The sequence below is a fragment of the Enoplosus armatus genome, chromosome 20, assembly GCF_043641665.1.
Source record: "Enoplosus armatus isolate fEnoArm2 chromosome 20, fEnoArm2.hap1, whole genome shotgun sequence".
NCBI lineage: Eukaryota > Metazoa > Chordata > Actinopteri > Centrarchiformes > Enoplosidae > Enoplosus > Enoplosus armatus.
In genome coordinates this window covers 1,813,152-1,829,192 of record NC_092199.1, presented here as the reverse complement: position 1 = coordinate 1,829,192, position 16,041 = coordinate 1,813,152, and the positions used below count along the sequence as shown (strand labels likewise).

General features: G+C 42.6%; 1 protein-coding gene across 1 annotated transcript; it reads left to right on the top strand.

Annotated features, from left to right (window-relative positions):
- Positions 1–2,448: 2,448 nt before the first annotated feature.
- st6galnac (ST6 (alpha-N-acetyl-neuraminyl-2,3-beta-galactosyl-1,3)-N-acetylgalactosaminide alpha-2,6-sialyltransferase) lies at positions 2,449–15,415 on the top strand. The gene is made up of 10 exons (XM_070926880.1): positions 2,449–2,491; positions 3,552–3,919; positions 8,082–8,436; positions 9,544–9,709; positions 10,630–10,813; positions 11,270–11,408; positions 11,508–11,611; positions 12,763–12,846; positions 13,120–13,219; positions 13,697–15,415. Exons 2-10 carry the CDS (start codon positions 3,771–3,773, stop codon positions 13,865–13,867), a joined length of 1,452 nt encoding a protein of 483 aa, XP_070782981.1. The 5' UTR covers positions 2,449–2,491; positions 3,552–3,770; the 3' UTR covers positions 13,868–15,415.
- Positions 15,416–16,041: the final 626 nt, after the last annotated feature.

The window sequence follows — 16,041 nt, the reverse complement described above, 5'->3', positions numbered from 1 at the left end:
ATTTCTTAACCCTCATTATGATTGAAGACAGTCTGAAGTCCCTCTTGCAGACACAAAAAGTCTTTGTGGATAAGATTTCAGTAAGAACGGTCCATAGCATGAGTCAATGAGGGGTGGGGGGGGGCTGTAACAAGAGTTTGTGCTGCAGAGAGAAACTCTAAACCTGGAAGTAAAGCCTGTTATTTAGGTGCAACGTGATGTGAAAGGCCAGACTCTGATGTGATTGTAGAGGCCCACAGCCTCCAGATTAGACCGCATATCAGAAAATATTTATTCTGTTTCTCTTTATTTTATTTATTTTCCAATGTAGCACTCTTACATGACCTTTGTAGTGTTTTTGGTCCACAGAAAGGTCAAGGATTTTAAGTATTTCTTTTCAAAGCTAGTCAACACACCAAGTGTTTTTCATTTCTTTTGCAAGAACTCTAATACAGTTACTTGGCAGATCTGAAGACTGCCGTGGTAAAACGTTATACCTATGCCATTTTTAGATGGTTGAAATACAGTATGTCAGGTTTTTCTGACATGGAAGTTGTCTGAGCCACAATGTAAAGGGTTCATATGAAGTGTAATGTTGTAGAAGGGTAGGGGTTAGCGTAGTGCAGCTTTATGGGTAATGCAGTTTCTGACCTCAGAGGCATTAAATCAGAGTGATTGTCACATCAGCCAACTTGTTAACCAATAAACCAAATATTGAAATCAAGTCCAACCCTCCTTATGGAACAAAAATAAGATTATAGATTATAGAAAATAGAAATCTTTAAGACAGAAGTGGTTGATATGTGTCACGTGTCACTGTGTGTTTCGCAGTCACTAACTGAGATTCACTGTGAGTCACAAGGACTTTGGTGTGGAGGCCCGAAGGCCTCGAAGCACCACAGTTTGCTCGCAGCCTCTCGCTGCTCTGCTGCTGTTGGCACAGCAGACGGGGCTGCTGGCCTCGAACCCGGGAGGGTGGCGATGTGAGTTGGCATTCCTTGCGCATGCCCGTCCTACAAGTGCCAATGAGCCTTGCCTTTGTGTGTATGTGTGTGTTTGTGTGCCACCATTCCTCCCACTGTGACCTGAGATGACCCTCGTGGTGTCAGATACACACTCATACATGCAAAAGGTTCCCTCGTTGTTTTGTTTTTATTTTCATTTGTGACTTTGTATACAAACCATTCCAGCAGTCATTGGCTATTTCCATTTCTACACGTGTAACCCTCTGTGCCCGAATATGTAGTTCTTGAACACACTGTTTTCTCATCTTTTAGTCTAGTTTTTAATGTTATTCACGCTGATGGTTCGAAAACTGGGCAGAAGATGGTGACTGATCTATCAGCAAAAAGAGAATAAAAAGACTGTTGGGAAGACACACTGTGTTTCTCGTTTCTGTTCACTGTGGGAAAACAGACAATTGTTTGCTTGTTTCTGTCCCCCGCCCTCCCATCATCCCTCGCTCTCTCAGACCATAACTCATGCAGTTGTCTTAAATCACATCTAGTCAATCCCCCTGTGGAATCCAAATTATGAGCCAAAATAGCTGAAATGACTTATCGACAGTATTTCCTAAGTGTTTAGATGCATAGTTCCATTTCTGAAATATCTGTAAACTGTTTCTTGTAAATGGATATTTTGGCCACAATAGTTCCCTAATTGCAGTCCTTCTCTTCTCTCAGCTGCCTTTATAAAGACAAGTTAAAACCACTTCAGGGAGGTTTCAGCCTATACATCTGGAATAATGTCCAGAGCTGACCCACTCCCCCCCCCCCCCCCCCCCTTTTTTTTTCTTCTCTTCCTCGCCCTCCAGCTAGCTCACTTCCTCTGGACTGCCAAAGCAACCGGTGGTGCGTACTGAAACGTCTCCCCTCTCGGCGTATTTCCTTTCTTTTCACAGAGGAAACCGAACCCAGAGAGGCACACCGACTATTGACTCTCACTTGGCTTGGAGGGCCCAGCTGACTGACTGGCTGCTGGGGGCTGGATGGATGAGTGAATGGCTCTTGTGACTGTGGATGTGGAGAGAGTGAAGTGTCTTCCTGTCTTGATTTTTAAAAGCTGTCAGCTGTGTGGCGTACGTTCAGGCGGCATGTTCCTGCATGTCACCTGACAGCATCTGTGTGTATATACATTCATACATGTGTGTGTGTGTGTGTGTGTGTGTTTCCCGTCTGTCTCCCGTCTGTCAGCAGTGTGTTGTGATTCAGGGTGTCCACACATTGTGAGCATAGCAAAGATCTTTAGAGCTGCCTGCTCATGTCTAACTTTATTGCAGCCTGGAGTGGGCTCCTTTGCCCCCCCCCCCCATGCTCTGGAGTTGAGGGGGTTGACCAATTGCCAGCAGCTGTTGCTCATTTCACAATGGTCCCGCCCATACAGTGCCGAGGCTGGCGGTGCAGCCACTCCACACTAGATGAGCAGCAGTGCTCCCAACTTAGAGGAATATGTCCACATTATCACCGTGATGAAGCAAAGACCGAGACCACAGAACACTGAAGACTTTCTGCTGGTGAGAGGACACTCATGTCCCTTTATTTGATCTTCTTGTGTTACATTTGAAGAGCTTTATTTCTGTTAGACGGGAACAGACGAGTCCTTTGACTCTAAGAGGAAGAGAGATTGACTCATGATTTGTCACAGTCTGATGCATGCCTTTTGTATCCCCTCTTATATTTTGCTCTGATTCTTTGTCAGCGGTATTGTTATTTATTGTTTAATCACTTTTATGACATTTACTTAAAGTAGAAATCTCTGCTAACACTACAAATTGTATTTTTTTTTTCTTGTCTGGAAAAATACACATTTCCCCCAGAGTTTTCCTCTTATGGCTGTTATCAGAGACATGGGAGCTGAGGTTATCACTGGATCACTGCAACACATTCTTTCCATTCCCCATTTAGCCTCAGCCAGGAGTACCTTCTCACACAAGCCTGGGAAACTGTATCTGTCACATTGTTATCAGTGCTGTTGTTATTTTCTTTATTCGCCCAGTTATTAAGTGATCACTCTTGAGGATTGCTTAGACTTAAGAAAGCAGCTTGAGACTTGACTTGAGAGAAGTTTAGAGAGCAGATTTCCTGCCTGGCCTCGGGCTGTGTTTATTACACCACTTACAAAGAGGTGAGAAGTGGAGAGGGGTGGTGCTCAGTGTGTATGTTAATGTCGTCAACTTCTGGTGAGGTCTCTGGAGGCTTACAACGCTCTCGCACAGTTTCCTGTAAGTGTTTCTAGCTTCCTGCATTTGTTGTCACCTATCAGCTGCAGCTGACTTGAGTTTTTTTTAGTTTTGTCAGCTTGGGGAAGAGAGGAAATGTTGCCTGTTCAGCTTCTCTGTTTGTGATTCTTTTTACTTATTGTTGTGTAACTAACAGTGAGTGCAGAAAAGAGATAAATAAAAGCAGGATGTAAAAGGATATGAAGATTATGACCCTGCACTTTGTGTTCAGGGGCATGGGCAAGGGTTTCATTAAAAAGGGATTATTTGGGACTTTGTTGACACTGAAAGATAAAGTTTTCCCCCGAGTCTTTGCCTTCGTTCCAACTCTCTTTCTATCTCCCCCCCACTGTAGTTGTGCTGAGAGAAGCCCAGAGTGGAGCCCAGATCCTGTTGTGGGCTAATTAAATCCCCACCATCACTGACACCCTGCCTTCCCTCCCCTGGTTTACCAGAAAAAGACAGAAAACCGTCCTGAGTAGGACAACATCCTCTGCCTCCTCATGTTCCTTCAGGCGGAGTGGAGGGCAGGGCGAGCTCACACAGCCTGCCGGTCACACACACCTTGACAGGGATGGCCGTCCAGAGGAGGCTGGTGGTCGGCGCGTTGACCGCCAGTTCCCTGCTGTGTGTCTACATCCTGTGTGTGAATCTTGAGAGGCCTCTGTCCTGGTCCATAGTGCCTCTGAAACACTTCCATGGCTTCACACAGGAAGTGAGCAGGTGAGTGAAGGGACGAAACCTGCACTGAAGTCTTGAGCAGTTAAATCTCTGAGAATCTATGAGTCAAGCTCCGAAAACCAGATATTAGCAGGAATGTCTGTGTGCGGTAGGTGTTTGGAGATTGGTGGTACCCCAGTAAGACCCTGAAGGAAAAGATCAGTACTGGAGGAGGTCCACTCCGACGGTTTGAGGACACTCGCCTGATTTCACACTGGGCCGCCTCAAAGGCCCTAGTCCCTAATTTATAATTTAGATAAATTTAACCTCTTTAACCTCAACACCAAACATAACGCAACAGCAGACAACTGAGCTGAACCTTCAACATGTCCTCCCATGTTGTACCTCATAATATAAACATAGCAGCTTTCATTAAAATTCACCAATCAAAGTCAAATGATTATCTACTGTCGGCATATCTCAAGGAGAGGAGTCTTCTTACCTGAAGGGGGGCTACTTAGATGATCTCAGAGAGGAGCAACACAGGATTTTGGTTGTAGTGTACAAAATACAACCCAGTTTTATCAAAAGAGTAAATGGATACAAAATGTTTAAAAAGAAGAAAATATAAAACTCAAAGGAATAAAAACAATTAAGCAAAAATCAAATAACAAAGTCTCTCAAACAACCAAGAATCCCAAGGGACCAAAGAGGCAACCGAAGACAAGCGGGGCCTCCAGCCTTTGTTCTGCTCTTCCTTTTATAACCTTTGCCCCCTGTTCTCGGGGTCGGAGATCCATAAAAACATCTTAGCTATTGGGTAACAACATATGAGATCACAAAATACATTTTACATGCTTAACTTTAACAAGGCATGCTTCAACTTCCGTGTTTAGCGAGGCGCCTGCAGGAACCGAAGCGTATGTGGTCTTCACTGCAAGCGTAGGGCGAGCGTACAGACGTGTTGTACCTTTTAACAAAGGGGGGGCGGGATGACTCGGACACAACACAGGTGGATTGCTCAACTCCCTCTCTTGGCCGAGGCAGAGCCTAAGCCCCATCAGGCCCTCACCCTCGCGGAGTCACAGCATCTCGTCTTGCGCCTGGCGGCCCCGTCACAGCTACCACCGGCGTGATCGTAGTCACGGATCAAGGGATGTGTAGTGAGCCGAGTTCTTCAACCAAAGCAACAACAATTAGAATTTCAAGGTGTGGTCACAGCCCGGTTTGTGCAGCTGACATCGCCCCATCTGCAGGACATCAAAAGAAAAGAAAAGATGAACCATTATATAGCAATAAAATGAGTAAATGAGTAGACGAGTAAAAACATGGAAGAGTACAAAAACGTATTAAAACAAGAGTAAAATTGTCGTATATTTTTTATAGCACAGTTTTTCCTTTTTAAAAGTTTTTAAAAATCTGTTACTTTGAAGAGAGAGGGGGGGCAAGGGTATGACTCGGACACAACACAGGTGGATTGCTCAACAACATACACGAAATCTTCGATTAGGTCCAGCTTCAAAGACACTGGATCCCTTAAGTAAACCTGACAGCGTCTTTCATTAGACCCTCTCTGCATGACAATATTTGCTTATGTCTTTAAAACTCCAATCCCCCAGTCTGTAACGCCGTCTTTCTGTTACAAATTTCTCCCACTGAGATAACCCTGAAGACATTACAGCAGACTTGACAAAGCTCCTCCAGAGACAAAGAAGACAGTGTTCATGGGTAGAACCAACCATCAGTAGTAAACTGTGTATTGACAATATAACATGATGTCCATTGTTGGGTTTAATTACAACGAACAACAGACATTCAGAAACATTCAGACTCATATTTAAACAACACAGTTCATCTACTTCGACAGGACGGAGTGGATGTGGAAGGACGCAACCGCAACGTCACCTTTTTCCAACTGAGACCTGCCCACTTAAAACACTGAGCGCTCAGACAAAAACACAAATACACAAATCTTCTATGTGAAATAACCAACAGTTTGAAAAGTGCTCACAGTGAGAAGCTGATTGGAAAAATAGCCTTAAAGGGCCTCATAGTCATTGTTTCATTTAAAATCAAATGCCCACACTGCCCTGTGCGCAGTATCCATATGTTGTTTCAGAATCTAAATCACAGACAGATGAGGAGACCAGGAAGTTTAATCCAGCACGGAATTGAGGTCAGATTCGGCAGTAAAAAGGGCCGGGGTTGAAGGGTTAAACTCTTAGCTCATGAGTGGTATGAAAAGTTCCATGGGTTTTTTTGGAACCAGCACTTATTCCCCCTCTTGTTGTATCATTGTGGTTTTAACAAAGGAGCCACACAGCGCTCCGGCTGCACTAATGAAAAAAAGCCCCTGGAGTTATTTCACTGGAGGTGGTCTCTTACACGCGTATGTGAAACGTAAGCTTTGTTATAACGGGCGGCGCTCCAGGTTTAAAAGCTAACCGGTCCAGATAAGATGCATTAAGTCGGGGAAATGGGAAAGATGGCTGTTTCTCAAAGGTCTGCTTCAGACACTAAATGTTAAGTTTGGGCATGTGGAGCTTGCAGGTCTTTCATGTTAAAAGCTGTTCTTTAATCTGAACGCCTGAGTAAAAATAACCACGTGAATATCCTCTTCGCGTCACCTCCCTGCTGCAGCTCCTTTTTGATGTGGGAGACCTCATGTTTTTTAATGGACTGTGGAGCCTTTTTCATTTAGAAAAGAAAATAGCTTTGACCCCATTCAGATACAATATTGACAAAGAATGAATATTTAATTTTTTCTTTAATTCATAGCAATTTTTTTATCACAATAGTTGCCTCCCAAAAGAAAATCATAATAGACAGAATTAACTAATTAACATATTTACATTTTTGTTTATTTTGTCTTGTCTCTCTACAAACTCCTCCAAGGCAACATATAAAATACAAACATGCTGCGTCTTCACTGACTTCCTGTCTTCTCTGCAACCTTTAATCTTTGTTCAACATTAACAAGTTCCAGTTAAACTTTAATTTATTACATTTTTGTGTCTTTACGAAGCTTGGAGGTTTACTGACTGCTGAGTGGTGTCCGGTGTGTCAGATTAATAATGGGTCAGTCGGGGGGGGGGGGGGGGGGGGCGCCATGGTTACCTGAGACTGCAGCTTTCTTTGAACGTATTTAGTCAAATATTTTGAATTTAACAGTCAAATCTGCACTGTGTGGGTGTGTTTTGAGCCAATTTTATTGGCAATGCAATGCAAACTAACACCACAGCTGTTTGACAGGAAAACTCAACACTAGAACTCAAGGTCCACTTATTAGCTTTTTCCATAACTTTCAACATCATCTCGCTGTCTTCCTTTAAAAAAAATCGTTAGTCGCAGCCATAGTCAAGAATTAACTTTTACACTCAACCCCACAACTGTCATCAGATTCAGATTTTGATCTATATGTTTTTAAATTCTGATTGGTAGGTGGAAATAAATGGCTTCACCCTTTTCCATGAAGACCCAGTGCACCTGAAATCAGTGAGAATTCACTCCGTCACTTCTACAAAGAAGCTGTTGGAGTAGAGAATAGAACAGACCTTTTATAGCTCCCCCACCCTCTTCTCCATGACTTTCCAAGTTATGCAGTGTGAAGCTGAACTAAATCAATTTAAACGTCCTGAACTTCAGATCCTCGCATGTCACATTTATAGTTAATGTGTTATTGTGTGAAAAGCTATAAACTTGATTTAAAATAACAATGATAGTTTTGTTGACAGTGTTATATGCGTTTTGTGTCTAAGAAGAGACAGAATCTGCTATAATACCTTATGAGCAGCCAGTTAGCTTAGCTTAGACTGGAGACAGCTAGCCTGGCTCGGTGTGTCTACCAGTAGTGCTAAAGCTCACTAATTAACACTTTCTATCTCTTTTAGTGGGGATTAAACAAACAAGATATAACGAGGGGCTGGTAGGCACTTTACCTTCAGACAGCCAGGCTAGCTGCTTCTCCTGTTCCCAGTCTTTATGCTAAGCTAAACTCACTGGCTGCTGGCTCTAGCTACAGAGTTAATGGACCGACATGAGCTTGGTATCTTCTCATCTAACCTCACCATGAAGGCAAATAAGCACATTTTTTTATATTTAACTATTCCTTTTAAGAGGAAGTGCATCTCACCACATGAGAGCATGTTGAGGGAGAGTTTCAGATTATTTATTTCCAGGAGTGTCTTGCCGGGCTCAGCGCCAACTCTTGTTCTGTCTTCCACAGCAGCTCACGAGACTCAGAGGAGCCTCTTGACAGAAAGAGTAACAGTGACCAGTGGACCAATCCGCCCCCTGCCTTCAACTTTCACCCAGAGCTCACAGTTCTGCCTGAACACACACGTGCCACACAGAATCCAACTTTAAAGACTCAAACATCCACAGCTGCTGGACATAAACCAGCAGAGAACAATGTCCTGGATGTCTCAAAGTCCACTTCCAGGTCTGATGGTGTGGATAAAACCAGGACCAGTACCAAAGGCCCCGCACTGAAGCCTCAGCAGCCCACACAGGCAGCCAGGCCAACAGAGCCTCCCTTCATCGGAGACACTTACATGAGTGAAGACATCCAACCACAGACGGTGAGTTCTACCTGTGCAGAACTTATGTGGATTTCGTCCGTCTGTGCAGACCTCTGAAAGTCAAAGCCCTTCTGTGTGGAAGTTTTATGTGATTATAGCACCTTTCAAATTGTTATGAAGTCATATTTTTTTATTTGTAGAAAAATTGGACAATACTGATAAAAGTTGGTGCAGTTTATGTGATGCTTTACTTTAAGCTCAGTCATTTCCTGAAACCGACGTGCACTGTAGATTCTAGCGACATTGTGACTGAAGTCAAACCAGCAGGTAGTGATATATATCTCGTAAAATGACTGGCGTATCATATCTGTGGAGCATCAGAACACACTCTTCATAGTTGTACTGGGTGGGTCTAGTAAATGTTTCATAGAGTCATGAGTCCTACAGCCTGACTCTGTTTCTCTCCACCTCGATTCCCTGAATGTGTCATCAGGCAGAGTCTCTTTGAGTTGTCAGATGGTTCACTGAGGGAGACGATGAGAAAACACACAAAATAACATGAAAACATGACTCCATCTGCCCCGACGTCTCGTGGGAGAGATCACAGGGTTTTGTAAGAGTTGAATGGAATAATGCCTCCATGTGCTGAATCACAATCATGTGAATTTCCTCCAATGCACATACTGTAATTTTGTACGATCCAGCTTTTAAAGTACACACTATCAACCGAGTTAAGCTGCAGTTTAGGCTTTAAGCTGTTACGTAAGAGGAGAGCGCACACGGATAACAGATAACACAATTAACAAGATAAAGCTGCAAATAAGCTCAGTGCCATCCGTGTATTCATGTGTGGAACCTTTTCCATGCTCCCTCTTTGCCCGCATATAGTTTTATATTTTATGCAGCAAAGTTTGTCCATGTGAAATTCATAATGAATGCTCTTGGCTCATGGTTCTTCTGCAGCCGTGCAATTACTACATAATTGCCTCCAGTGAGAGTCTGGAGGTTGATATTGAGGTTGTGCAACCTGCCAAGTGGAACTAATGATGCTTGGTTTGTAATGATCATGTGGGACAGAACTGTATGTTGCTACAAAGTCGTAGAGAGTGGAGATAAGACCCTCTGTATGTGGCTTGATAACCAGGTTGTGTTATCTGCTTCCTTCAGGACTGCCAAGGCAGTATCCAAAGACGGGTCACAGAAACGGAATTTGGTGGGCGATTTCTGGAACACATTCCAGTCCTGCAGTGGGCCAAACACGTCACTCGTGAACAGCACCAGCGCCTGAGCCGGTACCCAGGAGCACATGGCTGGGGGGGCGTCGATTACAAGAGTGAGCGTTTGTTTTTGTTATTCCTCTCTATTTGTTCTTATTTTTGTATTTTATTTATGTTTTATTCTCGTGATTTATTATGTATCGGTTATTCATCTTTCATTTGATTAGATTTTGGTTTTTCATTACTTTTTTTTTTTTTTTGTGGTATTTCCAGTGTGGTGTTTTTATATATTGTTTTTAAAGACCTTTTCATCTGTATTTATTGTCTGAGAGGGTCAGTCCTATGTTGCACCCCTGTATGCCTTTGCACAAACTGTGTGTGTATTTAAGTAATTTCCTTGAGCCTGATGAAGCGCATTGCTCTTATCAGTGTGCGCTCTCCTCCACAAAGTCTTTTGGTACTTTGTTGACTTTGATAGGAATGAGTCTAGAAAACACTTACAATCCTCCACATCAGGGCCAGATTAAGTCCCTGTTGAGGCCCCATACCTCCTAATCTGTGCATTGTGCAAGTAGCGTGTTGCCTTTAAGTATTCCTCTAAATTTGTAATTTAAAGTACATGGGTACATTCATATTTGATGTGTAGACACTGAGGGTCGTCTAAAGAAGACTGTGCACTCTTTGATTTGTTATCTGAAACTTGCACCCCAGATATATCCGGACAGAAGATGCAAAGTATTTTGGATAATTTGACCGAGGACATGTGGGCCTCATCACAGTTAAGATGCTTATCGTGTTGAGATAATGGTAGCTTCCCTCTTTGTGTGCACATGGAGCCTCCAGGGTTTTATTTTTCTTTCAGACCAATCACAAGCAACTGAATCTGTGGGCGGATGCAATTACATGGGCACAAAAAAAATCATTGGTTCAGCAACTAAATCTTGTCCTCTTGAGTTCAAGGATTTTTGTAAAAACCTTTTTAAGACTGTGTTAAATAAATCTCATCCAGATTAATTCTGTTTTTCTGTGTCAACAGCGTTGGTGGAAACTCTGTCTGTCCTCAACTCGTCTGCTAACTGGCAGATGTTGGACGACTGGAAGGATCGCAGCAATAAATCGGCAATAAATGAGTGTATCCGCTGTGCGGTGGTGGGGAACGGTGGGATACTGAAGGATTCGAAGAAAGGGAAGGAGATCGACGCTCATCACTATGTTTTCAGGTGGGTACTGACTCTGAAGAGTTTCCTTAGTAGAGCCGAATCTAGTTTGTTTGTTCAATAGCAAAAACATGTTGTGTTTAAAGCCACATGTTTACAGGGGTCTGGTCTGATGGCCGGCCTAAGCCTTTTTCGGGCCCCCATCCCCCCAAAAACAAATTACAGTTAAGTACAATTTTATAACAAATAACTTTCAAAAAGAGTAAAAGGTAAATTAGAAATATTGTATGAAGAATATAATGAACTCCCAAGTTATTATACCTAAATTTTAACAATATCTAACGTATATATCAACAGAGTTTTTACATTTTCAGTTGGTTTGGGGCTGAGGGGCCCTAAACTGCTGCTCAGGATGCCTCTAAATCCTTAACCAGTGGCCCTTCAGCCAGCCTGATGTGTTCTGTCATTAAGCTTGTGCTTGTGTGTTTTCATATGTTTGTGGACACTTGTGATCTTCAGGACCAATGGGGCAATCATTAAGGGCTTTGAGCAGGACGTGGGGTCTCGGACCACCCACTACACGTTCTCCACCAATACACTGATGAACTCCATGAGGAGTTACGCAGGCCTCGGTTATAGAGGACCCCCTCTGTCTAAGGTGAGGACAAAAACTAAAAGTCTTTCCTCATAAAATGCTAAAATTGTGCCGTGAAAGAATCGGGCCTGAGTCGCATCACACTGTGCTGCCCTCCAACAGGAAACACGATACGTTTTTCTGCCAGATCACGACCGTGATTACCTGCTGATGAAGGCTGCAGCGACACACACTCCAGTAGAGAGAGGGCCTGAGCGGGGCAAAGAGTAAGCAGCACCATAATGTTCTTATGTTACATTATGTTATGTTCTTATACATCGTCTTCATGCATTCAGCTCGAAACTCCGTACAAACATTCACTGTTTAGTGGACTTAATCTCTAGCCATGCTCGCGTCATGGCTCAAGGGACTGGTCCACTTTGGTCCACTTTGGTCCACTTTGGTCCAGACTGAAATATCTCAACAAACATTGCCATGAAACTTTGCACAGACATTCGTGGTCCCCAGAGGATGAACCCTACTGACTTTTGTGAGACCAGTCCTCTAGCGCCACCATGAGGTTGACATTTTATGGGTTAGTGTGAAATGTCTCAACAACTAATGGATGGATTGTCATGAAATTTGGCTCAGACATTCACGCCCCCCCCCCCCCCCCGGATGAATTTCATTAACTTTGGCGATCATCTGACTTTTCCACCAGCGCCAAATATTACCAAATACCTGCAAAACTAATAACATTCCCAGCAAACGCATGTTAGTATTGTCTTTGTGAGCATGTTAGCATGCTGGGTTAGCATTTAGCTCAAAGCATTGCTGTGACAAAGTACAGCCTTGCAGAGCTGCTAGCATGGCTGTAGACTCTTGTCTTCATACTGCTCATCATCATCAGTCTAAGTTAGCTGCTTCTTCCTGATGTTGTCACTCTTCATAACAGATGTATGTATGTGCAGTGGTGGAACGTAACATACTTACTTAGCAGATAAAGCACATGTAGTGTACTTTCCTGGTACTGAAGAAGCAATTTTATAATATTTGTACTAGAGTATTTCCATTTTCTGCTACTTATACTCTACATTTCAGAGGGAAATGAGTTCAGCCAGCAGAGACGGGTGTGTTTCTCACTCTGAGTTTATGCAGAGCAGCTTTCCTGTGTGGTTAGTGCTGTTGCTTCACTCTCAGAAGAGTTCAAACATCACTGTCTAATCTTCACCACTTCCATAGTCACACAAGTGTGGCAATCCCAGATAAGAGTCACTGCTAACCCTAGCATGTCCAGTAAACATTTACATTCAGATTCAATCTATTGTCATTGCACAGTACATGGCAAAGATTTCTTATCCAACTATTTTATTTTCAGATAAAAAAGATCGGATAAACCTGATGTGGGTGCTTTATGTTTGTCATATTTTCTCTACAGTCCATCCAAGTACTTTGGAGAGGATGTGTCAGCAGAAAAGTTGAAGATGTATCACCCCGACTTCATCCGTTACCTCAGAAACAGGTGAGCGAATTATCTGCAGAATGAAAGCATGGCTCACGTTTCAAATAGTTGGAAATGAGAGTAAAAGAGAAGCAGAGGCAGAAAGCAGAGTGTGCTGCTGTGGGAAGTTCCCACACAGTGACGGAGGGCAAAAGAGTTGTATGAGAGTATTTATGCGTTAGCAGCTTTCACGTACTCGATGTCCATTTTTACCTCATTTAAGCTTCAGTGACTCTGAACACAACAGATTTATTTGTTTTGTTGTATGATTTTTTTCTTTCCTGTTTGTTTCAGATTCCTTCGTTCTAATGCTCTGAAAACCAGATATAAGGACATTTACCGTCCGTCAACAGGAGCCGTGATGCTGTTGGCTGCACTGCACACCTGCAACAAGGTGGAATTCATAATTACTTTACTGTATATTACCGTCAGTCAGCTGTTTATTTACTATGGGACAAGGCTGCACTTGCCTGATAGCGTGAGAATGTTTTGACTTGTAGCCGTTGGCCTTGTGAATGCACGTATGTCTGACATTGTGTAGCCTTGGTGCTGATAGTGACTCACTCAAACCACGGTTCAAGTGCTCCCAGGAAATATGAAATGATCCTTTACTGTGCCAACTGCGTGATTTATTTATCTGATCACCCACAGATTCCCTCACATCCACAGCATGTCAGCACTGTCAAAACCTGTTTTTCAACCCGTCTGTGGTGGGAATGAAAATAAGCTGAAAATGATTCAGGCTGAGGGGTTCAAGTCAAAGCATGAAATAAAAGAGCTCCTAAAAGCTCTGTTTAGATATTTAGGATATCAGATGACAGAATTTGTTTCATAGTCTGACTGGCTTTTGTGTTTCCTTTTGTTGGTGAAGGTGAGTGCGTACGGCTTCATGACCCCAGACTATAAGAACTACTCTGACCACTACTACGACAGCAACTATCACCCAGTGGGCTTCTTCATCAACCACGACCTGCGGATGGAAATGAATCTGTGGCAGCAGCTGCACCAGGCGGGCCTCATCCAACTGTACATGCACAAGTGAATTCAGGTCGACCAGAGATGACGTCACCCTGTCTGTAAAATGGTAACAGGAAGTTCCGAAATGGACGGGGCGACCTTGCCTGCCTTGTCTCAAAATGAGTCTCTTGAACTGAGCAAAACAAAACGTAGCAGAAGTTTTCTTTTCATGAAGGAAACAAGGATTCTCTTTTTAAATGACAGCTGCTGTGATTGTCCAGGATGGAGATTTAGTTTTATTTATCAAAAAAGTATTTGTTATAACCTTTTCAAAAACATTTCATTATCCCTGGTTTACTTGTTTTGACCTGCAAATCACCAAAACCCTGTTTACTGGGATGACTTTAGAGCGTATCATGCAATCAGTCTCTGGCTGAGTTAAAGTGGAGTTTCTTGTTAGTGTGTGTTGACAAGGGACTGGACTGCAATTGAGTTGGCCACTTGCTTAAAATATCCTGTCTCCCTTCCCTAAATATACAGTCAAAGCACTGCTGGCAGTGGCCAAGGTCTATTCTGACTTTTACTCAGATTCTTCTATATGTATGTATATTTACTGTGGAAGGTAAAAAACCCACTGAGACTATAAAGCTCATTGGGACAAATATTTGAACATGAAAGTGTTTAGTTTAAGGGACTTAACTTATTTTTTCTTAATTTCTTTTTAAACACACAAGTGTACTTTTCTTTAGTCTTTTACGAGGTGCCGTACTGTGATGATAAGAACACTGTGTGGGCTCTACTGGACTTTCAGTGCCTTTTTTAATGTGAAATCAGTAGTTTGTATGAAGCAATAGGACGGAGGCGGACATTTCTGAGGTGATGTGGGACGTTTCCTCAACAACACAAACGAGGAAGTAGGTGTCTTTTTCACTCCGTTTGGACTCCGGGACGTTCGCCGAGGACTCATCTTGTGGAATCTGCTTGTTCAGCCGCCACACCTGAGCTGTGACGATGAAGGGTCAAAGTTCACTCATCTCAAACTGAGACATCACACCCTAAATAACAGGGATGTACTGTCTGTATGATTAAAAGAATAAGACCAGGATTTATTTCACTGACAGCAGTGACAACATACAGATGGAGGGAAGAGAAAAGAAACCAAAGACACACTGCAAATCAGGGAATATGTGTATTTAAAATTAACTTTTTGTATAATATCGAACCAATACATATTCAGACCAAGTGGTCCAGTCATCTGAAATACTGTGACCTTTTTATGGTGCAATTTCTGACTCTGATTTTGACCTTTTAAAAATCTGTGTAGAAGGAAACTGTCTCAGTGGATTTTTGATTCTTTCTCAGTTTGTCACGGAAACTTACAGATCCCATAGTTTTGTATACTTTCCCAGAAGGTAACTGTAAATTCTTGGATTCCTGGAGGGGACTTTGCAATATGGACCTAATTATAGGGAAAATGGCGAGTGTTCAATGGGCACACTTCCAAAGTATTAAATCCAATTCATTTCTGGTGCAACCTAGAGGTTAGTTCAATGTGCAAAAATGTGAAATTTGTCTACAGGCAATTTACCATTCAGTGTACCTGGACAATAAAGTTTCCAATACTAAATAATAATGAAGAATTATTTATTTCAGTATAAATGGAGCTGATACTTACTCTACTCTAGAGAGAACTTATTATAAACTCGGTACAACTAATCAAACTCAAATATCTGTCTCAAAACTGAGTCTTTCTTTTCATTCTCATGTCATTTGTGCCATTACATAATTCTTTCCTGGAAACATTCAATAGGAAACAGGAACACAGACTCTGCAAAAGGTGAAGACTGTCATTCTCGAATTCATGTTTGTGTTTCTACGTACAGTATATTCAGACGGCAGCTGTGTGCCAACACCTATCATTTTAGCAGACAAACACACTGAGATCGGGGGTTAATCTTTCGTTTTGGACACAAGGCATCAGTAAAGTAACCGTGTTTTATGCAACTTTATGTTTCCATAAATCGTACTTTTTGTTTTTTCATTTAGCAAACTGTACCAATAACAGTCCTCAGGAGGAGGAGGAGCAGCAGTCTTTAGGGAGGGTGGATCTGGTATGCGGGGCCTCTCTGACTTCCTACCTTCACACACTCTCTGCAGTAACACTCACAGATTAACTGCATGACCTCTTGGCTTTCTTCTCTATCTGTACCATGTCTGAGAACTCCGCGAGGCAGGGAGGGAGAAGCATAGAGCCAGATG